This window comes from Lissotriton helveticus, chromosome 1_1 (genome assembly GCF_964261635.1).
Source record: "Lissotriton helveticus chromosome 1_1, aLisHel1.1, whole genome shotgun sequence".
NCBI lineage: Eukaryota > Metazoa > Chordata > Amphibia > Caudata > Salamandridae > Lissotriton > Lissotriton helveticus.
In genome coordinates this window covers 1046546884-1046574290 of record NC_136057.1, presented here as the reverse complement: position 1 = coordinate 1046574290, position 27407 = coordinate 1046546884, and the positions used below count along the sequence as shown (strand labels likewise).

Genomic DNA, 27407 nt, shown 5'->3' with positions numbered 1-27407 from the left:
GCTTGGGCATGCTTCAAGGGGGTGAGCATTCCCTCATATTTATCTCTAACTTCCCTTACTCTCTTGTTGATTCAGTTTTCCCCCTCTTGTATCTCTACTTCCTTCTACAGCCTTCTCACCACTGTCCTGATTTTAGGAGTACCCAACACCACTCAAGTGCCATTTAAATTGCCTTTATGTTCCAGTCACCTTTTTTTATTTTCTGTTTTTCCTTCTCCCTCTCCCATCTAATTCTTATAGTCTCTCCTCTCCAATCCTTTATTTTGTTATGTTCCACTTCTTTGTGTTTAATCCTGACATTTTTGGTCTCTTACGTGCCGTTGTCGCTACCTTTCGTTCTCTCTCTCCCACGTTTGTCTTCTTCCAATATGTGACTCTCCTTTATTTGTTCTCTCCCCTGCTTTGATTTATGTTTTTACACATAACTTTGTTTCTCCCTCCAACAGTTCTATTTTCCCTTTGTTTGGTTGCCTCGCAAAATGTTTATCTCTCCCTCCGCCTTTATTTTGTTCTTTCCCTATCATCTTTCTGCTTCTTTGTTTATCCCTTCTCTCTTTACTTGTTTTTCTTTCCTTCACGTTCCCCTCCCATCTATATATCTCCCATTTCTATTTTGATTCATATCTTTCTACTGTATTTGTGTTGGCCTTTTCTTTCTGTGCTTGTCTACCTCCCCTTCTTTATTTTTGTTTTGCTCATTTTCCATTGTTGCTCTCCCTCCTCCTTTGTGTTTCTCTCTTCCACTCTACTTTGTTTCTCTTGATTTCTTTCCCTTTAGTTTTACCTCTTCCTTGCTGTTTTTTTTCTCTCCTACTCCTTCCCAACTATTCCACCTCCTTCAGTTGCACTTTTCTTTATTACCTTCAGTTCTGTTCTGTTCCTAAGTTTTCTCCACTTGTGTTTGCCTCTCCTTCTTATCTTTGTCCCAAATTTTTCCCTGCGTTGCTTTTTACTCTTCCTTGATTTTTGTCTTTTACCGTCCACATTTTTTGTTTTGTGCTCAAACTTTCCAAGCTGTTTCCATTAACTCAGAGGGGTCATCCAGCTCTCTCTTTTTTCTTGTCACCAGCACACTCACTACCCCCAGTTTGCAAGCGCAGAGTACACTGGAAAGTCTTTACGAGGCCCCTTCGGAGATGCCCTGATGGAGTTCGATGGCTCAATCGGAAAGTTGTTAGAAACTCTGCAGAAGTTTAATGTGGAAGACAACACTTTAGTGTTCTTCACAGCTGACAACGGGTGAGTGTGAGGGAGCCAGGACCTTCTGTGCTTCTAAACTACTAGTGTATGGATTTTTAGATAAAAAACGGACTAAACTGAAATGTTCTACCAGCTCCAGCTAGCCCTCCAACTGTCTGATTAAATTTTTAACACACCGTCGTCACATAGCTTTTCAACTTTAGATTGAGATGCGAGGTACAGTTATTCCTCTATTTCTAGGCTGGGTTTGACAGCACAGCTGCCTTAATGACCTGTGTTTACTGATTCTTTCAAATCTTCAGAGTGTGGGCTTTGTCTCCAACAAAAGTATTTCTCTTACTTAATGCTATCAACAGTTTGCTGTATCATTCCACCTCAAAATAACTGATTGGATTGCAGAGCAAGAGGGATTGTTTTACAGCTCAAAAGTATACAGGATAATCACACATTCATTTTTAGGTCGAGCCTACAGCGCTTGAGCGGTCAGGTGGTCTGTTGTAGTTACTTTGTGGAGGTCTGACTCCTTCCGCGCTTTGGATTTGCTATCACGTATGTCCTTAAAAAATCATAGCCTGCAAATGGCTAATGGTGAGTGTATGCCCCACCTTTTTTCAAAAGTTCACTCCCATGGAGTATTGCCTCGGCAGCGAGCAGCAACGCGCACAGTGTCGGCTGCTACGGCGGAATGCACGCTTTGCTCCGGCAACTCTCCTCTCCAGGAATATGCATTTCTGTGGGCAGAACGCCAGCACTTGTTCCTTTTTACTGCAACCAACAAGAGCGATCCCACACCTCTGTTTCTTCGTCTCAGGGGATCAATGAAAATCGTTTTGAAAGACTTTCATGTGTTTTATTTACATTAATTCAGGATACTTTCATGTGGTCTTTTAAAGTAATCCCGATATATGTTTTGTATTTCACTGTAAATGGTGCCAAAGCTCTGTAATGTTTTATTTGTTGTTTGTTCCTTCCTTCCTCAGGACTCCATAACAGTCATTGTTAATTTAAATTTCCCCCATTTCCAGATCACTGAGCTTGCATTTCTCCATGGGTCATGGTTTAAGGTTAGCCTAAGTCTGCCATAATTCTTAACATTACACCCTCCGCATGCCCTGCACACATCGGTCTGTTGTTTTCTTCTGCTTTGTTCCTGGACTTTCTGCTAACTCCTTCCCTTATTTCCATTACCACCCTACCCTGCACATTCCTTTACAATAACCCATTTGCTCCCGTCTTGTTTCTTAATGCGCCACACACTTAATGAGTGATTTTTAAACCTGCACTCCAAGCAGTCTTTACCGATAGTGCGGCGCTCCACCCAGATCACTCTCTTTTAAACTTCCAAATAAAATAACAATTGCACCAGTTATTTTGTCACCATTTAGCTACTCATTTCGTTTACGCAAACCTAGTCCTATGCTAAAATATGGTCCCTCAGTTTTCAAAATAGTTTCTCTTGCTTTAACGTTCACCCACTCACTGACTGCTCCATGGTATTTGCTGCTGTTATGATCTCACCCAATGAGGATTCACCTGAAACCACTGTATTGGTTCATGTGAACCAGAGTCTGGTCCCCTAAAATTTTTGTTGAAAATTTCCCCAAATTGTTGAGCAGCCTCATTTACTGACCAGCATGCCTGAAACCGCAGGCTCTTGTACCCTGAAGATGACACCTTGTGGCGCAAGCCAATATAGTGGGTGTAGGCCCCATAGAGGATCGCTCTTGAGATTGACTGCAGGACATAACCAGTGATTCCCACTGTCCACTCGCCAACGTTCCCCACACCACCATTCTGGTAATAGATGAGCAGTAGTGGAGTAGAGACCAAAATGTGGGTTTGACGGCCTGTCACGCAGACAGAGCACCATACCAGTGAATCCTGGTCCATCTTTCCTCTCAAACAATCTAGTGGAAGGGCTGGCTGAGTGGACTTATGTTCTATTTTTAATGTGTGTGTATACAAAACGAGGGAGGGTGATCCAATTAGATCCTACCCGATCCCGGCGGAGAGGGGTAAGACAAATGTCACGGACACAGGAGACTTGAGCCTTAGACACAGAGGCTTCATCCCTGATGTACGACCCGCCGGGCATTGATGTTGCATATAAATCCTGACCCTTAGGCAAGGAACAGTGCAACAGAGGTAGTACATTCCCATAACCGGTAATGAGCATATGATACTGACATAGGCTTGATTGTTTGTAGACTCCACCATATAGGTCCTGATGAATCCCGTGTCAATGTACCATAGCGAGAAACATGTTGACCGATTTTTACACTTCCTAGCCTACTCTAGAGCCAGGAAACATTAATTTCCAGCGAACCCAGACTTGCTTCCATTTTTAATAGAAGCAAGGGACCGCCCGAATAAAGTTGTTTCTGGTACCCTTTGCTTCATTTTAATTCATGGTTTTGTCTACAACCCCTTGGCCCCACACCCACACTTCACCCACAGGCAGTTGGGTAAAAAGATCTCTGCCAAAGAGCCCCTCTTTGAGGTGTGCCCGTCGGGGATTGCACCGCCTACCCGACGAGGAGCACTGCCTATGATGACGCATGACACCTGCAAAGGTGTGTGAGGCAACTATATCCAACATAATGGATACCCAGTGGTAGGCTTGCACACGTCAACCACCACGTCCCCACTCCCTTGTGACCAGCACACTAACACTAACCCTTACTAGGAACAGCCTTGTCCATCTTTTTTGATACATACTATTTTTAATGTGCCCACAAAATAGTGGGCACAGATACTATTCCCCAGTTGGACATAGTCATGTGCCTATTCGATCCAGAGCACATGGTTGAAAGGCAAGACGAATTCCACCATTGATGGGGAAATACTGGCACCCTCCCAGGAGCAAATGAATGAAACTCAAGAGACATAGCAGGTTTGCTCAGAAACAGAGTGAAATGTATTTATTGGTACCAAATGCATGCATCATTGCTAATTAGCAAGGAAGAAGTCAGGTCTCCAGCCTTAGGGGCTCTCAGACTGCTTCTTCCCAGAGTGACATGTTTCTAGGTGTTATTTACAGTTAAAAATGCCATGTCAGCGGAACTAGAATATGGCACCAAACCAAATATGGCTAACATGGATGTGCAATGTCTGCACCATGCAAATTATAAACAGCCAGCTATGGGCAGACCAGAAAGGCTGGCTCGGCACTGTGTAAGCAACCTGCACACCCAGAATAAGAAATATCATGTAGTCCGGACAGGCAAAGTGACCTCCAAGGGGTACAGAATAGCTTGTAGAAGCTTGTCCAGTCAAGGTCAGATAGGAAGCCCTTTAGAGCTCCAGGCCTCATGTTAATGTGGTATATCTAAGCATGATATCTTTTGAAGTGTATACACATGAATTTATATGGATATTCATATATATTTTTCAACAATCCTCCCTTTTGGATAGACCTATCCAACATTAGTGTAAAACCAAAATATATATATGTATATATGAAGGAAACATTAGTTACATATCTTTGGATGGCATTACACAGTGTTTGCATAAAATGCATATATTGTCATATTGATACATCCTGATGAGATAATTATTATATCACCAGACTGTTGTGATACCGGCAGCATACTCCTAATTAGGTGTCCAACAATATTGTTTTCTCTGTGCAATGCATTGTGCTACATTGTCACTTAGTCACTCAGTTCCCATGCACTTTCAGCAAGTGTCAGTTATTTAAAGGCACGCAGTGAGCGGTCATCTGCTTCTCCTCCTTGTCTGCAGTCGTCTTGTTCAGGGGCGGTTTTACGGACCCGCCCTGCGTTGTCCTCTTCAGTCTATTTTTCTGCAGGTGCAGACCATCACCTTTCTTCGAGACTGCGTTGTGTACTTCACTCAACAGCATCAGTAGATGTTGCTTCCATCTGACACTTTATGATGGGCCCTCATGGATCGTGGAAATGGTCTGGTCTGTCCTCTTCTTGACTGCTGTGTTGCTCAGGTCCTCTGGTGACAGATGGTCATCTCTTTCTGGTACCGTCCTCTCAGGCGTTGAGGCGCCGCCTTGCGTCTTCTCCCCTCAATCCATTCATGGCGTTTGTTCACCGTCTGTGGTCCAGTCCACCTAGAACTAAAAGAAACACCTTTTATTTTTCTCGCAATGACCATGGAATCCATAATCACTTTAGAAGTCTTTGCCCCATTGCAGGCAGTCCTAAATTCAGAGCACCAGGCCCTTTCAGGAATGTTCCATCAGTTGCTTTTACTAATAATTTATTTTTATTTTTTATTTTGGAGTTCATTTACTCCTCCTGTCCTCAAGTTGGAGGGTGGTATGGGGTATGCATGTTATACTTTATTCCCAAAACCAACCTCTTCAGCATAAATGTAGGCCCTAAGTGATCTTCTTTTTATTGCTATTTATGCCCTGAGAGATGACTTTACTGAAGTACTGCGCCCCAGTAGCTGCATCATTCTTCCCTGTTTGATACACCTCCATTCATTTTGAAAACATATCCACCCACACCAGCAAATATATAAATCCATTCACTGGGAAGCAACATGCATCTGCGCATTCATCCTCCATTTGCAATATCAGAGGGTCCCTGCTCCAGTCTTGTAAAGGAAAGGAACATACTGCGTGGGGACACAGGCATCTCATCCTGGTACGCCCACACTCTCTTCATTATTCGGCTCACATCCATCATCAGTCCTCCCTCTATGTTCATATGGTGTTGCTAGACCATTGTGCTTCCTTTACATTAGCTTGCAATGACTGTCTCTGAATTAGCTGTACGTTTGGGAATGCTTTATTCATTAGTCCCATCTGCACTGGCTGTAACATGCCTTCATTTAATGCTGTGTCAGTGATGGCATCACCTTTGGCTAACTTAGTATTAGCTCCTGTATTAGCTTCACATGTTATTACCGCTATCCTGGTGTATAATAGTATTGCTTTTAAAAAGATCCTTACTAAATGACCATTTTTAATAGGGCGCCCTGCTTCCGTTATGAATCCGTTATACTCCCCCAGCTGGCCACAAATAAGAACTGCAAAGCATAATGTGAGTCAGTGTAAATGTTAACACTATTACCCATGACTAGTATTCATGCTTTTGTTACAGCATACAGCTCATCTTACTCTGTAGATGTTTCAAGCGGCAGAGCTGCACTTCTGCTATTGCTATAGCATACCCTGCTCTGTAATCAGTGTCTATCGGTCTGCTGGAGGAACCATCAGTGTACCACAGTTATAGTCTGCCTTTTCTAATGGTGTCTAATCTTGGAGTGGTGCCAATTTCTTCAATCTCATCACCAACTTACCTAGGGGTCTTATCTGTTTCTAAGAGAATGGATCTCATCAGAATAACCTATTGTAGGTAATACTTTTGCTAAATTAACAGATGGGCCTTTTTATTATGACATTACAATTAGACAATAAGGTGCCATTATAACCTGTGTGCCTGCCAGCATAAAAATGTTGTGTTGATCCAGACAACAACCATACCAAATATGGCACCTAGACAATATAGGTATAGTCCAACACAACGAGAGCCGTCCTCTCCACCATCACAGCTGCTGACCCCTAATCACTGCAGAAAGCAAAGTCACATAGTTGTGTACTAAAAGCCTTTCTTTTAGAGCTGTATCAGCACACCATTGGCAGCACCACTTCATTTGCAATCTTATTTTGCTCTGAAACAGAGATGGAAACGCAGTTTGTAGTAAGGCAGTCCTATTGATGACGCAATACACAATGCCTCTTTCAATTTATTGAAACAGTTTGCAAGTTCATTAGTCATAGCATCTGCATTCATGGACCCATTGGTGGCAGCAGTTCATTATCCCCAGGAAGAACATCATTCATTTCTTGGTGGGCAGGAGCTGAATGCCCTGAAACAATTTTATTCTGTCAGGTGTCTTGCAGGGTGTAACTTGGAATATCACAAAACCCAGGTAAGTCGCCTCTTTTTTTTCAACACTCGCATTTTGACAATGATGCTTCTCTTCTGGATGTAGTTCAGCAGAGCTACAGTGTCTTTTCACAAGCTTTCACAGGCTTCAAGTGATGGAGATGTCACAAGGAGGTCATCAGCCTACTGCAAGACGATGCTACCACCTTCCAGGCATTGGTGGCCCAAGTCTCTCTTTACTGCTTGCGCATTGACATTGGCACTTACAGTGAACAAAGTGTACTGGGTATCCCAGCACGACGGCAAAGAGGCTTTCACTCTGTAGAAAAATACTCTGCCTCTACAGGTATAAATAATAATATAGAATTGGTGTCGGGCACAACAGGCTCTAAGGGAACCACAGGCTCATAAGGTAATCACTTTATTGGGACAGCATGTTTTCACCACCCTCTCTTTTTTCATTTTATTTTAAATATCACTTTATGGTGAGGGCATTTTTCCAAATCTCTCGTTTCCTGGTTCTATAACCTTATTGTTAGTTATATGTATCCCTTTCCTTTTCATATGTAACAAACTGCAGTCTAACAGCATCAATCATCTTCTCTCAACACATCCCTAAGTGTGCTACCGAGGTTGCATACAACAGAGAATCCTTACTGAAGCTGTAAGCAGTACTTGCCCAGTTCTAACCTATCCTTGGGTATTTGCGAGTATATTCCATTTATTTAAAAAATTATACTGCTGCAAAATTATATTTATTTATATTAAATTTGTGAAATGTATCCCTTTATTTCCCACCATAGTGGAAACATCTCCTACCTTAGTGGAACCATGACATTCTCCTTGGGCGTGTTTGATACCTTCATCCTGAAACACTAAGTACAATAGGACTGATACCATACTCTTATATACACTCTGGAATCTACGCTGCGCCCCTTGATAATGTTACTCAGTAGGATAAACCCTACCCTACATATCTCCTACAAAGGTATTATTTCTCAAGAAAACAGTGATATCCCCACCTGCTCCTAAAATAATAATATGCAATATTTCCTTTAGCTAATGGTACCTAAATAGATCTGTGGTGTCCAATCTAGTTCCAGGAAAGCTTAATCAAGGCCATAATTTTATTTTAACAACTAGGTAAATTCTTCCATTTATTAAATGTAGTTAATTTACTAATGACAATATCCAGAATACTATTACCATAAATTGAGCATTAATTTGACCCTAATTTTCCTAGGTGATGACATCATCAGAGCCAAGTTTATTTTACCATTCTCATAAATGAGCACTTTTTTTTAAATGCTCCGAGCTTATTTGTAAATTACATGTAGTATTTTATCCTTCAATGTTAGAACCAGAAAATGTAATTATTACAAAATAATTAAGTTGTTTAAACTACTCTTCAACATTACAAGCGGTATAGACTAAATGTACAACTTGTATTTACACAATTATAAATGTACATGTATACATCAGGAAATGTAGTGATGCTTTCATGGTCTAATGTAGGCTTTTGAAAGTAAGTTGAAACCACACCCATTTTTTTAAAGATACTTTAAAAGTTCTGACTTATTTTATTTCTACAAATATTCTAGCGTGCACTAGAGAGTCTGTGCATGTGACTCTCTGAAATCATTTAGATAAAGCCAATTTATCAGTGATCCTCTAACAAAACATGTTTAAATTAAGGACTGTCACAGTGGCTAACTCCGGATAAAAAATGCTCAAAAACTCCCCGCGTGGACATTTTCTTTCATTAGTGATGGTCAGTTCTAAATTCAGAACTTGACCTCTGACCCTTAAACCTGTTGAGCGACGTTAACCCATGCGGCCATCACATTTGAAAGTATCTCTCGTGAAGCATGAATGGAAAGCATTCCTGCTCCGTGCCTGTGTGCTTATAATTGAAAGGTGTGGTGCACTTTTATTCTTTATTTATTTATTGTTCACTATCCTATTTCTTTTATCCAAAATAATCAACTTATATTTCAAAACTTTCAAGACTATTCGTCTTAAGGCACAGGCTTGTAAGTGTTATTTGATACTAATTAAAAACCTAGTCGTCATAGTCTTTACTAGTAGCTTGTGCCTATAGCTGTGTTTTATGACCGGCAGATGTCACCCCTCCACACTTCTCAGGAGCGAAAGCAGCAGTTGGTGCTGGGAGTCAGCTCTGTTCATTCTATTAAAACCCAGGCATTCCAAGCCAGACACAATCTATCGTTTTTATTATTTTAGCATTTTACCCATACAGCAGCCACCATTTACTCACACAATGTGAATGCTTATAATATTTAATTTCATGTATCTAAGGAGAGTGCAAAGACTTTATTATTAGGATGACACTGAAAGTAAATGTTGTAAGCTCTGACTGCACTACTGACGGTGGTTCTAGTATACATTTTTACACACGTTTTCAAAGTTTAGTAATATGAGGCTATGTATAATGGTCCCAGAATGCTTTCTTATTAGATGCAAATATTTGCAGACGCTCGAAAGCAGGTGTGAATATTCTTTGCTTTCAAATTAAAACGTTCACAAAAAATGCAAGCAGAAAAAAAAAATTTTTGTGCTAAACTACTGTAATATTTTCGGTACCATATCTTTGCAGCGTTATTTAGTAACAGGTTGATGTATGCTAGTATTTCCCAAAAATATTCATAATGGAAAATCAGTTTAACCAGTTTAAATACATTATAGAAAACAAAATAAACAAGCATTGCCAAAGTCAGTTGGTCTGAAATTGGAGGTCAGTCTTTTGTTTTTTGTGAAACCATATCAGTGTTGGAGCTGCTGGGTCCTCACCATTCTAACAAGCATTGGCAAAAGCAAAAATTGGTTTTTTTTTTGGGTCTCAAAAAGTACACATTGCCACATGAGTTCTGGGCACTGTACAAAACTACTTCGTGTGTGTCAATATGCTCCTTGGGAAAGAGCAGATTACTGTCACTCACAGTGATGCCAGCTGATAGAGAGAGTGACAGGCAGAATTTTAATATACACAAAAGGTCATGGCTAACGCCAGGCCTAAATAGAGGCCCAGTTATTAAAGAAAGTCTCAAAAGTGCATGCATGGTATATCCTTGCATATATACTTTTTCCTTGAATTTACAGAAGTAGGCCAAGAAATAGAACTCCCAGAAAATATTTGTGAACTGCATTTTACCATGAGCAAATCTGCATGTGTAGATTTGGTCATGTGAAAATCTGAATGTTTCCAAGTTTCCAAGTTCACTTTTCCTCCAACCACTTTTTTCGTAACCCTGGAAGAACTTTTATGTCACTGTCCATAGTAGAGTGCAGCCAGTTAACATATTTTATATAACTCCTATTCGTACCTTCATTTGAATTTTTCTATCCTGACGGTTTTTTAAACAGCTTTCTAGTGAGCTTACCATGATTTTCATCGGAGATCCAGTCTTGTGAAGTTTGCTTTTTACTCACAATGTGCACTTACACCTTGAAAGATAAATTAAAAAGGTCTCCTACAAGGGAAAAGTTGTTAGGTAGTGGATAGAATGAGTTAAAAAGAGGGAAATCAACAGTTGTGGACCATCCAGAGACATCACATATAAAACCAATTTCCTTCTCTCATGCACTAATGCGCTCCATTTTATGTATAAATCAAAAAAACATTTCAAGGAAACATAGAGGTCCAGTACTGAAGATCAATGCCCTATTCAAATGCAGTCATTCATCCATGACATAACTACCCATATTTCAAAATCATTTCCCTGTGTTCCGGTGCAATTCGCCAATCAGAAGCTCCACTCACTATATTCTGGGAGGGTTTCTTTTTGTGGTTAAAATCAATACCCCACCCTGCATAAGGTCTCCTGCAATGGATTTTTATAAAACCCCCAAAGGGTCTAGCCATTTGTCAATATTTATTGACATAAATTAACTTAGTTACTTATCAGTCACCTGTTTCACTACTTCTTATATGTGTAGGTACACATAAATTATTCTCTAGCCCAGGCTCTCCAGCAGTACATGCCACATATCAATTAGTGTGTTGATACAGAGAATATTTTAAAATGTTACAAAACAAAACCAAAGGGGATGATGGACGGAGTGTTGAACAATACAAGCACTCACCCCCAGTCAACTGATCTGGGTTTAATCCATCATCTTTCTTTAGCTCACTCCGCCACCCCAGTTAACGATGGATTAAACCCAGATCTGGGACTGGGGGTGAATGTTTTGCCAATGTGCAACATTCCGTCCATCATCCCCTTTGGTTTTGCTTTGTTCGCCCTAAGTTGGCAGGGTAACCCCAGACGTGGGTCCCTTGCTCACTTTGCCACTGGATTGAAGCTAGCTTGGCTGATGACGGCTGATTCTCCAGAAACTGGTCCCAGGATGCTTGTTTTCGGTCCAGGGAAGACATGGCTTGGCAGTTCGGGCTGGACTGTTCCCATGAGGCACAGGGTCAGACTGATTTGCATATGGCCATGTCTGAACTGGGGTGGCGAAGTGAGCTACAGAAAGATGATGGATTAAACCCAGATCAGTTGACTGGGGCTGCGTGCTTGCATTGTTCAATACTCCGTCCATCATTCCCTTTGGTTTTGCTTTATTTTAAATGCCAGTCAATGCCCCTTTTACCAATACTATGTGTTAAATACACATTTGAAAGACTGAAAGGTCACTTGCAGCAAGGCAAGTTAGTTACTTACCTTACATCTCACTGGCCAACTGGTGACATCACAGTCCTCCAATGTCCCACTTTTCTCACATCATTTTGATGGGCAAATGAATGAAACTCATCAGACATAGCAGGTTTGCTCAGAAACAGAGTGAAATGTATTTATTGGTACCAAATGCATGCATCATTGCTAATTAGCAAGGAAGAAGTCTGGTCTCCTAAATAGATTATATCTTATTGGACATTAACCTGTGGCGAGATTTAATTGATATGGAGGTAATACCGTCCCAGGATAGCGATCACAACCCCTTGTGCATGCAGTTAAGGTGGGGAACAAAAAACGAAAATAGAACCAAGGCCCCTTTAATGCAAACCAAGGAGGTTGTTCCTTCCAACTGCAACTGCCGGTTGAAATGGGATAGGGTTCAATCCCAGGAAGGGAACCTAAATAAGATTAGTGAGCCCTTAGCACAGACGATTGTGGACCTAGAGCAATTAGCAGCTGCAATCGAAAGTTCTCAGGGCCTTTCCTTTCCCTTAGTTTATAAAAACGTAATAGAGAAAGTGGGTCAATATTTTATTATCCAGGGTAGCAGCAGACAGAACCAGCCGCAGGTAAAACCAAGTAACCCCTGGTATACGGCTCAATGTAGGGGTAAAAGGAAGGCGCTTACTGCAGCTTTGCTAAAAAGAAATCCATCACTAGTTAGAGCGGCTAGGAAGGATTATGCTGGGGCATTAGTGCTAGATAAACGTGAATGGGAAGAACAATATTGGCAGGATCTTAAATCCGCATTTCAGAGGAAGGACTCCACCCTATTCTGGGACTTAATCAATAAAGCTAGGCGAGGGGGAATGGAACCAATTACTAATCACATAACGGAACAACAATGGCACTCACACTTTCATAATCTGTATTGTGGCGCAGATGAGCCATTTCCCCCACCTTTAGTACCGGACAGTGATGGTAGAGTACTTGCGGTTCGTGAAGACCCTTTTTCCATCCCCGAGGTAAAAATGGTCATTAAACATCTGACCCCAGTAAAGGCGGCAGACCCCGATGGGCTCCCTGGGGATCTCCTCCTAAATGACCCTGCAACCTGGGCAAACCTCGTCTCCCTAATAATGAATCTGATCTCAAGGGACCACCCAGTCCCGGATTCTTGGAAGGGGGCAGAGGTGGTAACAGTGTATAACTAGCATTTGCAATGCAATAGGGCTCGCATTAGGAAAGTTTGAGCTATTGGTATTGTAAATGACAATTTTTTTATGTATGTGTTGGTTTTGAAAATAGCGAAATTAATAGCTTTGTCATTTACAATGCCAATAGTTATAACTTTCGAAAATGTGACATCTATAGCATTTGTAATGCAATATGTGTTGTATTTAAGTGACTTACATGTATTGCTATTACAAATAAAAATGGCTTTTAATTTTTTTACATATTTAATACGTAAATACAAGTTTTTGTAATTTAGAATGGCAATAGCTTAAACTTTTGTAAATAACTTTTGTGAAGATTATGTTCAGTGTATTTTATTGTGACGAAAATCGAAGTACAGAAGTGAAATATTAACATCTTTTTGTGACATTTGTAATAAAGCTTGAAACATTGAGAGAACATATTTGAACCAGTGATGCTGTAGTTGCGCTGAGTGATGCTGTGGTTACGCTGAGTGATGCTGTGGTTACGCTGAGTGATGCTGTGGTTATGCTGAGTGATGCTGTGGTTGCGCTGAGTGATGCTGTGGTTGCGCTGAGTGATGCTGTGGTTGCGCTGAGTGATGCTGTGGTTGTGCTGAGTGATGCTGTGGTTGCGCTGAGTGATGCTGTGGTTGCGCTGAGTGATGCTGTGGTTGCGCTGAGTGATGCTGTGGTTGCGCTGAGTGATGCTGTGGTGATGCTGGGTGACGCTGTGGTGGCGCTGAGTGATGCATTCTTGGTACTGAGTGATGCATTCTTGGCACTGAGTGATGCATTCTTGGCACTGAGTGATGATGTGGTGGTATTGAGTGATACTGTGGTGGTTCTGAGTAATGCTGCTGAGTGATGCTGTGGTGCTGCTGAGTGATGCTGTGGTGCTGCTGAGTGATGCTGTGGTGCTGCTGAGTGATGCTGTGGTGCTGCTGAATGATACTGTGGTGCTGCTGAGTGATGCTGTGGTGCTGCTGAGTGATGCTGTGGTGGCGCCGAGTGATGCTGTGGTGATGCTGAGTGATGCTGTGGTGATGCTGAGTGATGCTGTGGTGATGCTGAGTGATGCTGTGGTGATGCTGAGTGATGCTGTGGTGGTGCTGAGTGATGCTGTGGTAGTGCTGAGTGATGCTGTGGTAGTGCTGAGTGATGCTGTGGTGGTGCTGAGTGATGCTGTGGTGGTGCTGAGTGATGCTGTGGTGGTGCTGAGTTATCCTGTGGTGGTGTCTATTTCCACTCACTTCATATGAAAAATCTAATTTTACTCCCATTTTGGAGGTTTGGTGAAAATTCAAAAAGACGAGTAAGGAATATGTAATAAAGTACTACAAGAGTATCACTTCAGGCCAAACTTCCTTATTAAATAGGGTTAACTGTGATGAAATACAGCATCCCTTCATTTAAGTCTCAGGATTCAGTCTTGCGGAGACTTGGCATGAGAAACACTCCAGAAGGAGGCTGGAGCCGTAAGAGTCAGCGGACAAAATGGTGCAGACAAAATGGTGAAAGCACCTTCATTCGCATGAGAAGTGAAGGTAAGGGCAAGGAGAAGCCCATGTGAGGGAGAATATACACTAAGAGGCTGCTCCTCAAACCTCTGGTGGTGGCTGGAATGCACAAGGGTGCGGAAGGCATTGATACCACGCTTCGGCTCAACATCCTGTGATTCTGGGCAAATCACGTAATCTCCCCTTGCCTACCAAAAATGTATGTATCCTTATATAACATAACTTGTGCTCAAGTAAAGCGATCCAATACCTTCGGGTCGAGTTCGCGCTATATAAAATACCCCCAAAATTTGAGGTTCGGACAACACCCTGGGCTATCATTTAAATAAATCGCCACGTGAAAGGGAACACTATAGAGGGGGCAACAGTGAACATGGGCTCCAGTGCAAAAAGGGCACATTTGTTTCTATATTTCTTCTAATTATACATGAATAGTCCTTAGTTTCTCCTATTTTGGATATTGTACTTAAGGCAGTAATAATGATCACTAAAGAACAAACCAGAGTGATCACATACACAACTGAAAGCAGGTCAGCAGGCAATGTGTCACGACAACAGCAGAGAAACAGCAAAAGGAGGCGCCTGAAAGGCTGACTAAACTTTCTCAAGCAAGGCATAGTCTGATTACGTCCATGATTCCCAGACCTATTGCGGGAGGCCCGCGGTCCCTGCAGGGGACCCCATAGGAGGGCAAACCCCGTAGTAGTGCGCAGGGAACCGCGGGCCCGCCTTGGGGAGGGTGGGTGGGCGGGGCCGGACTTCTAGGACACCCCCCCTTCTGGTTGGGATTATAGGGGGCGCACTTCCTCCTTGGCGCCCTCTTTGCTGCTGCCCTTTGTCCCCGTCGGTCGCTCCTGGCTGTCCTCGCCAGCCCAGTACAGGCCCCGAGCCCCCTCCTTCTCCCTCACTTCCCCCGACAAGCCGGACGCGAGGCCCGCAATCTGACTCCGTTTGGAGGTAAGGGATCTTTTTAGGCCTCCCCCCCGAGCCCAGTCCCCGGAATATCCGGGTCGACAGGGCTGCGTGGTTGTACCACGGGGGAGCCCAGGATCCGAGTTGTTGTGTGTGCCGTGTCGTCGTTTTTGAATGCTTATGGAAGGGGGAGAAGGCGCAGGGTGTTTCGTGCGGGAATGTATGGCGGGACACTTAATCTGTAGGGAGTAAAATGGTGGCGCCGCTAAGGGTGGTGTGTCCATCCGGAAGACGGGGGCTGTGGCGGGGATCGGCGTGTGGGTCCGCCGCCACTGGCCATTACGTGACGCTCGATGGGAGTAAAGATAAGGCGGTAATGCAATGTAAGGGCAGCGCTCCAATATGGGAGAGGAGTTGGCCTAAGTGCTAGGGCGCGCGACCTCGGACCCGGGGATCTGGGTTCGAGTCTCGGTAGCAACGTCAAAATATGTGTCTGTTCTAATGTACCGTAACTGGGCTATGTACTAGTTCGCGCCATATAAAACGGTGCATTGATTGGAAAGCACGTAGGTACTGGGAGTGAAAGAATTGCATTTTGGTTCATTTTATCAACACGCGCTAAAAGAGAACACGTGGGGTAATAAGGCCTAAGGCAACGGGCTCCAGCGGCAGGGCGGGTAATGATCGTCCTATGTATGAGGTGTGATGCAAAGGGTTGGCTTAACGGCTAGGGCGTTCGAACGCTGACCGGGGGATCTGAGTTAGAGCCTCGGTAACGCGGAAAATATCTAAAGTGTTCGGGGCAAATTTCTTAATCTCTACGCTCCGAAGAATGTATAAGGTGTCCTCAGGTCGCGTAAGGAGTGCCATGTAAAACGCTCCGATACCCTTTGCTAAAGTGAATTAAATGTAGAATTAGCACCTCCACCCCAAGGCCGGGCGGTTTATGGGTGCCGACGGTAGGAGCCGGGCGGGGCCTGGGGAGCTCCGGTAATGCGCGCCAGTAAATGCCCATCCCCCCCCCCAGCCGGGCCCGGGCAGGGTAAAGGCCCCGCTCTCTGGGCCAGCTTACGCCATCCCCCCCCAGCAGAACAGTATACGGGTGCCGCTTAAGGCACTAGCGCTGGCATTGAGGGATCAGGTGCTGCACAGCTTTCAGGCGCTAGCATCACCCATACAGCAGGCACAATCAACTATACGGGCAATCATGTGCTGCGCCGCTTTCAGGCGCCATCACCACCCCCACCGCCAGCGTCCACAATCAACTATACGGGCAATCATGTGCTGCGCCGCTTTCAGGTGCCATCACCACCCCCACCGCCGGCGCGATTTTTAATGCGGGTCCGTTTGCGGGTGCCGCCTTAAGCACAAGCGCTCAGCCCGGCCCAGATTTGCGGGTGCCGCCAATGCGCCGCTTTCAGGCGCCATTACCACCCCCCAACCGATGCGCCGCTTTCAGGCGCCATTACCACCCCCCAGCCGGCGCCTTCTTCATTGCGGCCCGGATTAGCCCCAGACAGGGTACAGGCCGTAAACGGGCGGCGCAGCCGCAGGCAATGCGCCGCTTCCCAGGCGCCACCACCCGGACAATGCGGCTCGGCGGTATCAGCTCCTGGGCGCCCTCTTCGCTGCTGCCCCTTGCAGTTGCAATGTATGCGCCGTTACAGGCGCCACAACCACACGCAGCACTAGACTGTCCTGCAGGGTAGCTCGATGGTTACTGTATTGTGGTAGGCACCTGCCGTCAGGTTGGGGGGCAAAAGTTCGATCTTTGCCCTTCATCCACAAACACGGTAAACACGGTCAGGGCACAGGAGGACGTGGGGGAGGGGCACTGAAAAGGGGGCTGAGGGCCGGTTGGCCTGTGTAAATTACAGGCAGGGCACAGAGCAGGCGCTGTCTGCGTGCATACACAGAATAATGGAAAGATGGGGAAATAAGACCAGCACTACAGAGGCCCTACTCCCACCGCCCCCCCCCCCCAAGCTTAGTCATGAAGGCACTGCGCGTCCACTAGTGAATTTTCACGGTACAAGGTGACAAAAGGTTGAAAAGAAGTGCAAGGGGCTCATCATGTCATGCCACGTCATGTAATGTCAGCAAAGTCAATTTGTGGGCATTAGGGGAACGGAAATAAGGACGTGCAGTGTTTATTCTGGTGGCTAACGGCGCAAGTCACGTTAATTACTTCGCAATGTGCGCCTAAATGGAAGGAATGTCATGAGTAAAGTAATTGTATATTCCTGCTGCATGTCATAACTACGTGTTCCCTAAATTCCAGGCAACTACAGAGCGTGACATACCGCGACGGGAGTACAGTGCTCCCCCCCACTCAAGCGGAAGGTAAGAGTCACATCGGGGGTTGGCCATTGCAGGGGTAGGGATATGCGTCCTAGGGGGGCCGGTGTTCATTGTCCGGACCTCCTAGTCTTGTGAGTCTTGTGAACTGTGGCGTGTCCGGGACTGGTGCTTTGGCATTACCGACAGGTCCCAGCCCCAAACAAGTTTGGGCTAACGTGGATGGTTTATATCAATATTTACAGGGCCAGGACACCTGCCTGACAGACATCACATCGCGGCGTCGCATTCAAGGAACAGCGTGGACGTCCTCTTGTTTAGCAGTTCTAACTGAAGTAAGTATTGGAAGGGATGAGAGGTTAATGTCGAAGCTTCAGGACACACATGAGGTTAGGTCCATTAGTCACGACGTTTTTCTTTGCAGGAAGCGGCACGATGTCGGGAGCAGGGACGGCCGTTACCGAAGCGCAGGCGGCACACGCGGCGATTTTCCTTCAGTTAGTTGAGACGAACGGGGTGGCGTGGGCCACCAATTTACTGAAGGCCAACCCGGCAAATTCATGTGTGAACAATGACATTATTGCAGTCGGAGACGAGGATACCAATAGTGCAGGACACGTTAGAGCGTCCAAGAGAGCTAAGGTGCCCACGAATAAGGACTTTCCGCCACCGCCTAAAAAGAAGGGCACTGTTAGCACCGCAGTCGCTGTGGTGCATGACGTACCGGGCACTTCGTACGTGCCAACCAGGGCCCAGGAGCCCCCTGGCCCCTCAAGCTTGCCTTCTAACGTTTCCCCGGCGGCGGAATATGCTACCAGAAGCGATCTGGGTAAGATGATGTCCACACTGGAAATGTTCATGAAAGAAATGAGGGAAAGTGTGAGGCCTGGGCCTAGCGGGGGAGGGGGTTTACCATCCAATGTGTGGGGAGCCAGTGCTGTTGAACATAATGCACCAGGAGAGACTGGGAGGGGGCGGGAGGGCACCGGCATACCCTGCCCTTTACCCGCTCCTCCGACATACCCCGTTGTCCCACCGGGCCCGCTAGCCGTGCCAGCAACTCCGGCAGTGCCCGCGCCCCTGACACCACAGGTACCAGATGCGATAGTCCCCCCCCCCAGCAGCTGCGCCAGCCCCCCTTTCGAATACAGCGACACCTGATTCTGATTCCACGCCACCACCCCCCGCCCCTGCGTTGCCAGATGACGATGATGTGCAATTCGACGCCCCCTTGCTATCAGGGCGCTCCTGCTTGTCCTGGGAAGTACCACAAGCAGCAAAGGAATTAATATGGAGGCGAGAATTTTTAGATATCTTTTCTTTACTCATGCTGGGTCAGCAGGGGGCAGATGCACGCAAGGCAGGGGTGAAGGAAGATGAGAAAAAAGTGAGATACCAACCATGGCCAGAAAAGAGTATTGATAATTGGTTGGAGGCCTTTGCAATATTATCCTCGGTCATCATGGAGAAGTTTAGCGAACAGGGGCCAGCGCTGGTACAGTATGGGAGGCTCATACACAACGAGGCGAAAAAGTGGGGAGGTGTAGGCTGGTTAGAGTATGATAGGGAGTTCAGAAAAAAGATGTCTAGATCCCCCAACATGCGCTGGGACCATAAAGAGGTACAGTTGTGGATGGACCATATGGGGTCCAGGGCGCTCCAAGGGGTGACGACTACCAGTAAGACACAGGAAAGCCAGGCGTCACCCACTGACAAGACCAGCTATACAACCCAGCAGGAACGTAAGCTGCCGCCCTTTCGGGGGGGTCACAGGGGGAGAGGTCAGAGGAGGGGAAGCGGGAAACCTCCATCAGGGCCACCCACAGGGTCATCCACAGGGTCATGTAGATTATTCAACGGGGGACATTGCCATTGGGGGAGTTCATGTAGATTCACGCACACGTGTAGCAATTGCGGAGGGCAGCACCAGGCGGGGTCATGTAGGTCTAACAAAGGACAGAGACAAGGCAATCACCACGGGGGCAGGGGTGGGCAGCACAAATAACCCCCTCCCAACCCCAGCGCGCACATCCCCACCCCTTGGCACCCCTCCGCCCCCCCCCCCCCTCCGGCACTCTGCGGCGTAACGAAACACCCACGGCAGGCGCATCCCTAGGATGTCCGCTAGTTTCACTACAATTAAGCGCTGCGAAAGGGCCCTCACCGATCAAACTGGAGCGAATGATGCCGCTACTGAACAGGTATCCCAACAAAATTGATGGGAGATTGCTCTTGGGGGGTTTCGCTGAAGGTTTCATTATCCCATACGTAGGTCCCCCGGCCGCCAGAGATGCAGACAACTTGAAGTCGGCCAGGGACAACCCTGAGGTAGTAAGAGCCAAAGTTAGCAAGGAACTGGAGCTGGGGAGGGTTGCTGGCCCGTTCCCGCTACCACCACTAGACAACTTCGTGGTTTCACCGTTGGGGATAGTTCCAAAGAAAGAGCCAGGAGCATTCAGGCTGATTCACCACCTGTCATACCCAGAAGGGGAGTCAATTAATCACAACCTTGAGGAAGGGGTTTGCTCTGTATCATATTGTTCATTCGATGTGGCCATGGACCTTGTGCGTAGGGCCGGGAAAGGGGCCTGGTTAGCAAAGGCTGATATTGAATCTGCTTTCCGGCTCCTGCCAGTGCACCCCAGCAGCCAGAATTTACTGGGCTTCCGGCTGGGCAATGAGTACTATTACGATAGATGCATGCCTATGGGTTGCTCCATCTCCTGCGCTTTCTTTGAGGCCTTCAGCACGTTCTTACAATGGGTACTACAAAGCGTGGAAGGGGTACTAGGCGTCACCCATTACTTGGACGACTTCCTGTTTGTAGGTGAAGCAGAGTCAGAGGACTGTGCGGAGGCATTGGCGAAATTCCAGAGAATGACAAGGTATCTGGGAGTGCCCTTGGCTCCAGGGAAGACAGTGGGTCCAGCGCAGGCCTTAGTGTTCCTGGGGATAGAAATTGACACGCTGGCAGGCGAGGCCAGGCTCCCGGCAGACAAGGTCACCGAGCTAGCGGCACAAATTAAACAGGTGCTAGGGCAGGACAAGGTATCACTAGACGACATCCAGAGCCTGCATGGGAGACTAAGCTTCGCTACAAAAGTGATACCTGCGGGCAGGGCCTTCGCGCGCAGGTTGGCTAAGTCGGCAGCAAAGATTAAGCGCAGGCACCACCAAGTGAGGTTGAGTTTTGGGGTCAGGGAGGACCTTAAGGTGTGGGGGGACTTCCTCGACAACTTCAACGGATCAGTGATATGGAGGGAACCCTGGACTAGCAGCCAAGAACTGACGCTGTTTACTGACGCGTCAGGAAGGGAGGGCTTCGGGGCAATCCTGGATACAGAATGGTGCGCGGCGGGGTGGCCTAATGCTTGGAGGAAGAAGAAGATCACCTCTAATATAACAGTTTTAGAACTATTCCCGATTGTGGTGGCCTTTCACCTCTGGCCGGCCTTACTGTCTGCGAAAAGAGTGGTCTTATGGTCAGATAACATGGCAGTAGTCCAAGCCATCAATACTCAGTCAGCATCTTGTGCACTAGTCTTATGTCTATTAAGGGAACTGGTCAAAGTGTGTCTATATAACAATGTGGAATGCAAGGCTAAGCACATTCCGGGAGCCTTAAACACAGCTGCTGACGCACTTTCCCGTTTCCATTGGCAGAGGTTCCGAGAGGCGTGGCCCAGGGCGAGGGAAGAGATGACGCCTTTCCCGGCGCGGCTATGGTTCCTGCTGCAGTGGCGCAGCGCATCAGGGAACTAGGCGAGATGTCAGTAGCACCTAGAACGATGAGGAGATACCAAAGTTGCGTGAGGACATTCTGCGAAGTCATGGGCCCTTGGGAGCGGGAGGACTCTAGGCAGTTTGAAAAAGTACAGGCGTTCATGGTCTGGGCAAAAGATGAGGGGAAGAGCCACTCATGGATGGCGGGGCATCTGTCCGCCATCGGGCACCATGCTCGCTTGTCAGGTCAGAGGGACCCCACGACAGAGTTCACTACAAGGGCGGCACTCAAAGGCTGGTCGAGAGTGATGCCCACATTGGCGGACCAGAGGGCCCCCATTGATTATGACACCCTGAAGGGCATGATAGACGCCTTAACGGCAGTTACGAGCTCCGCTTATGAGGCAGCCCTCTTTGCAGTAACGTTTAGTCTAGCATTCTTCGGGGCATTCAGGATTAGCGAATTAGTGGCACGGTCTAAAAAAGAGTCCAACCCCAGGGCCATCTCGTTCAGGAATACACGCGCATCACCGGAATCTGTTGAGATCTTCCTACAGTCCTCCAAGACAGACCAATCAGGCAAGGGTAGGACCATCACTTTACAGCGTTTGGGGAATGACAGTTATTGCCCGGTGGCGCTGCTGGCCGCGTTCCTGCCACGGCGCCCTCAAGCAGATGGCTTGCTACTTATTCACTCTGATTGTTCCCCAGTCACTAAGTATCAGGTAGACCACGTGATGCAGGGGTGCTTGTTTATGGCAGGATACATAATAGAAGGGGCCAAGTTTAGCACGCACTCCTTCAGGATAGGCGCAGCCACTACGGCTTTCAGGGCAGGCCTCCCTGATGAAACAATTAAAAAAGTGGGTCGTTGGGACTCAAACTGCTACAGGAGGTATGTCAGACCACTGAGTGTGATACTCCCGGTACGCAGACAGCTGGTCAATGATGTGTAAATAATGTAAATCAAATAATAATGTAAATAATAATAGTTATGTCAATTGACAGGGTGGTTCACAATTTGATGCCACGTGATGTGTGTTTGTTATTGCAGTGCCTTTTAAGTATGTCAATAAAATACAAGGTTACAACACACTGTGTTTTATTGCAGGGAAAGAGGTGTGGGTGTTGGGGCACTCTTATGTCACGAGACTGTCGAGATGGGTGAATGCCACCACATGGAAGCACGGGCTCACCAACGCCAAGATATCATGGTTCGGCTTCCCGGGGATGCACTGGGTTGCAATGTTAGGGACGCTGCGTAGATTAGTGAGGGAACAAAGGCAGAGGCCTAGCATCCTAGTGGTGCACCTGGGGGGGAACGACCTGGTCGCATTAGGCAAAAGGCGTCTGTTAGATGCAATGAGGAAAGACTTGAGCACCTTGAGCGGCGAGCTAGGACAGTGTGACATCTACTGGTCAGAGATTTCCCCCAGACCGATTTGGCATGGGGCGATATCACGGGAAGCGATAGAATCATCCCGCAGGCGCGTAAACACGGCAATGCGTAAATTCAGCGAACAAAGAGGCATAGGTTTTATTAGGCATGGCTTGCTGCATGCCAAGTCTATCGGTTGCTGGGAATCCGATGGGGTGCATTTGTCCAAAGTTGGGATGGCGATTTTCCTCTTAGACTTGGGGGAAGCGCTAGAAAGAGCCGGATGTAGGTAAGGAAGGGATCTGTAGGCTAGGTAGTGGGGGCTCTGGGCGCAACGGGTGCCACGCCCAGGGCTGTGGAAGAAGAGAAGGCGACCCCCATACAGGACAGGCGCAGGAACAGGACCTGAAGCCACAGTGCGAGAGGCACAATACTGAGTCATACATAGCCAAGGGGCCCTTCTTGGGGACTTGGTTCAACGGCACCCCGTTAGTCCTTAGGGCGGTTGGAACCTGAGCAACCGGGGGTTTGCTAATAACGCCCCTCCTAGCTGGGCAAGGTGTGAGTTGACTCTCCCTTGTTCAGAGGTGGGCGGGGCAGATGGACGATAGGTCCATCGGGAGGCGTGCCTCCCCGGTCGACACATGGCCAGGGCCACTAGTGTCTACTTCTTTGGCTCAACTTCAGGCGCCCTGCAACAAGGGGTTGCGGGGTGGAGGGGTCGCCTGTCAGTTAACCCGTTGTTATTTGTACCACAAATAAACCTGCAACTTTTTATTCCCAAACATCCTTGTCTGTGTGTCATTTGGGTAGAGGGTTGTGGGGCAAGGGTACCGATGCAACTACTATGCGGGAGGCCCGCGGTCCCTGCAGGGGACCCCATAGGAGGGCAAACCCCGTAGTAGTGCGCAGGGAACCGCGGGCCCGCCTTGGGGAGGGTGGGTGGGCGGGGCCGGACTTCTAGGACACCCCCCTTCTGGTTGGGATTATAGGGGGCGCACTTCCTCCTTGGCGCCCTCTTTGCTGCTGCCCTTTGTCCCCGTCGGTCGCTCCTGGCTGTCCTCGCCAGCCCAGTACAGGCCCCGAGCCCCCTCCTTCTCCCTCACTTCCCCCGACAAGCCGGACGCGAGGCCCGCAATCTGACTCCCCTCCCTACCGCTCACCCGATGGAAGGGGGGAAGTCGGGAGGGGGGAATAGTAATGATGTTTTTGTCTTCCAGGCTGCAGGAGGAGTTACAAGGCGACCCCCATACAGGACAGGCGCAGGAACAGGACCTGAAGCCACAGTGCGAGAGGCACAATACTGAGTCATACATAGCCAAGGGGCCCTTCTTGGGGACTTGGTTCAACGGCACCCCGTTAGTCCTTAGGGCGGTTGGAACCTGAGCAACCGGGGGTTTGCTAATAACGCCCCTCCTAGCTGGGCAAGGTGTGAGTTGACTCTCCCTTGTTCAGAGGTGGGCGGGGCAGATGGACGATAGGTCCATCGGGAGGCGTGCCTCCCCGGTCGACACGTGGCCAGGGCCACTAGTGTCTACTTCTTTGGCTCAACTTCAGGCGCCCTGCAACAAGGGGTTGCGGGGTGGAGGGGTCGCCTGTCAGTTAACCCGTTGTTATTTGTACCACAAATAAACCTGCAACTTTTTATTCCCAAACATCCTTGTCTGTGTGTCATTTGGGTAGAGGGTTGTGGGGCAAGGGTACCGATGCAACTACTATGACGAGGTAAAAGACTATAATCAGATCTCCACCCAAAACGCTCAACATGGGCCGCAATCTACCCACCTCGACTTGTAGTGGCTCCCGGGGACAAATGATGCAGGCGGGCCTCTAATCGACTGGAAGGATCTGGAGACTTGCAGGCCAGAGGAGTGCAACTCATGCGGAAAAGCAGTTGTCAGAGAGAGGCCAGGGAACCCGCGTGGGAAGCAAACACAACAAACAGCTCAACAAAGAAAACAACGACTATCAGAGGGGCTGTTCTAGTTCTTGAGCGAAGTACACCAAACCCCGAGTCACTGCGTCTGCCTGAGGCACCCTCAAAGTGTGGCTAGCGCTTAGAGGGAGCTTGTGAGCGCACACATTTACGGCCTGCCATGGAAATGCACAGCCATTGTCACACATCTTTCTTCGTAAAGACTTACATACACTGCGGAACTGCACAAAATGCCCCCCAAAACTGGCATTTTATTTATTTAAGTATAAAGGAGTTTTATGAAGACCTGGGTGTCGCCTTTAAATTCAACGCAATAATCTGTGGCGGTTTCAAGAACATTAAGTTTGACATTAAGTTCAACGGCAAACTGCTCTCAAAATTACAAATTTGCAGAGGATATGTAAATGCAAAAAAGCTGGGATTCTCCACAACGAGAGTTTGTTTTTTAGGGGCATGTCACTGTAATGGGTTGTTGCTCATTTAAAAAAAACGCATTCTGCGTCGTTTTTTTCGCCGTTTCATGGGTCATAATAAAGGTATGCTAACAACTTTGACCTTCCCGCCTGCCCTTACTTAAGTAACAGCCCGAAGAAGGGTCTCTTTCTTCTGGCCTGCTGCCTGCACTGCCTCTCGGGTTACTACCTTAAAGCAGGGTGCTGAATGTGGCCTTTGTGGTGTAGAGTGACAAATTTTTTTTAATATAAAATCCTATGCGTTGTTAAAATATCTTTTACATTCTGCACTCTAAAGAGCGAGCTCAGGGCTCAGGGACTGAAACTCCAGTAGAAACTGCAGTCTTTGTTAGGTCGGTGAGGTTGTAACATTGGGAGATGGAGTGCTGCTGGTCTTAATGAAATCCGTGTATGACCATCTTTATGATAAAATCAATAATTGGACAGTTAGTAACTTTCTTACACTTTTCATTATGGCCCTGAAAATGAACTTGTTGCTGCAGGTGGCCTCGCTGGTGGCTCTAATACTATCCAAGGTGGTATGCAATAAATTGGTAAAAGACATACATTAAAAAATAACTAAATACATTGAACACTGTTGTTGCCTTGCACGCCAAATATACTTGCAGGAGAGCTGCTGGTAAACTCTGAAAACTCGAGTCAAAAATGAATGGAACTTGCTGCAAGCTTGCAATAAATACCTTGATTAACAGATGCCCCGTGCTTCGATTAGACTAATTTCTGAGTGTAATGTAGGCCAAATGCAGTACACAGTGCAGGAACGCTTTCTGACAGTTTCCAAGTACTCACAATCCATAAAAATATAAATGTAAAGGGCATTAAAATGGTCGAACCAGGCTTCCTTCGGTCTTTCAGCTTTTTTTTCCGTAGAGTACACGAACGCCTCTTACAGCGTTTCTCAGCCTCCCCTGGGGCGGGACTTCCGCCTTCTGCGGGAAGCCCGCCCACAAAGTGACTGGACGAGTAGGCGGAAGTCCCGCCCCAGGGGAGGCTGAGAAACGCTGTAGGCACGTAGGAGGAGTGGAGGAAGCCCCGCGCGACGGAGCCTGTAGCCAGGTGAGTGGGGCGGGTGGGGCGGCTGGGGCTTAGTTGTAGGGTGTGTGTGTGCCTGTGTGTGTGTGTGCGTGTGTGTGCCTGTGTGTGTATGTGTGTGTGCGTGTGTGCCTGCGTGTGTGTGTGCCTGTGTGTGCGTGTGCCTGTGTGTGTTCGTGTGCCTGTGTGTGTGTGTGTGCCTGCATGTGTGTGCATGCGTGTGTGTGCGCATGCGTGAGTGTGGCTGTGTGTGCGCGCACGATTGAGAGAGGCGAGAGACAGTCTTGAGCGCGTTCACAGACCCCAATCGGCGCGCGCCCCTAGCTGTATCACTTGGCAGGCAAGACGGTAACAATAGGTCTCGATGGCGACGCACAATAGGTCTCGATGGCGACTGCGTCGCCATGTGCGAGACCTAAAAAAGGGGCGAGAGATGACCCTGTCAACTACAGACCGATCAGTCTAATAGACGTGGTCCAGAAAGTGGTTGGCAGGGTCATAATCTCTAGGGTAGGATCATGGATAGAAGAGGAGGGCATCCTTTCCCCTTTCCAAGCGGGATTTAGGCAAAAGGTGGGCACGATGGATCAGGTCTTCCGACTCTTTGCTGTATACTGGAAGACCCTGACCATCGGGAAAGGCAGCCTTTATAGATCTCAAAACGGCCTTCGATTTAGTGCCACGCTCTAGATTATGGGATGTATTACAAGAGATGGGCCTCCCCATTACCCTTCTTGAATTCATTAAGAAATTACACGAGGGGAATTATGCGAAGATTAGATGGGGTACCCAGGGCCAGTTGACAGAGAGGGTGGACGTGAGGAGGGGAGTCCGCCAGGGATGTGTAATGGCACCGACTCTGTTCTCTCTCTTTGTGAATGGGGTGGTGGACCATTTGAGAGAGGACCCGGCCGACGCCCCTTCCCTGGCGGGGGAAAAAACACCTACCCTGCTCTTTGCGGACAACACTTTCCTGATCTCTAAAACCCCTTCTGGCCTTCAAACGCTGCTGGATCGCTTTAGCTCGTTTTGTGAGGATAGAGGTCTTACTATCAATACTACCAAGACAACGCTTATGGCCATTGCACCTTCAAAGTGATTTAAGAACAATGTCTCCCTCAATGGTACTCCATTGGAGTTGGTAGACTCATTCGACTATTTGGGGGTAAGGGTTAATAGTCGGATGAACTGGAAGGCCCATATGGCAAAAATGCTTTTAAACCACA

At 47.2% G+C, this 27407-nt stretch overlaps 1 protein-coding gene across 3 annotated transcripts in view; it reads left to right on the top strand.

Annotated features, from left to right (window-relative positions):
- Window positions 1-27407, top strand: part of LOC144820365 (arylsulfatase A-like) — a 317042-nt gene that overhangs the window by 174910 nt on the left and 114725 nt on the right. For all 3 annotated transcript variants that reach the window (XM_078677927.1, XM_078677928.1, XM_078677925.1), the window contains one exon: window positions 1070-1239. In XM_078677927.1, the coding sequence (XP_078534053.1) occupies window positions 1070-1239 (170 nt within the window). The remainder of the gene's footprint in view (window positions 1-1069; window positions 1240-27407) is intronic.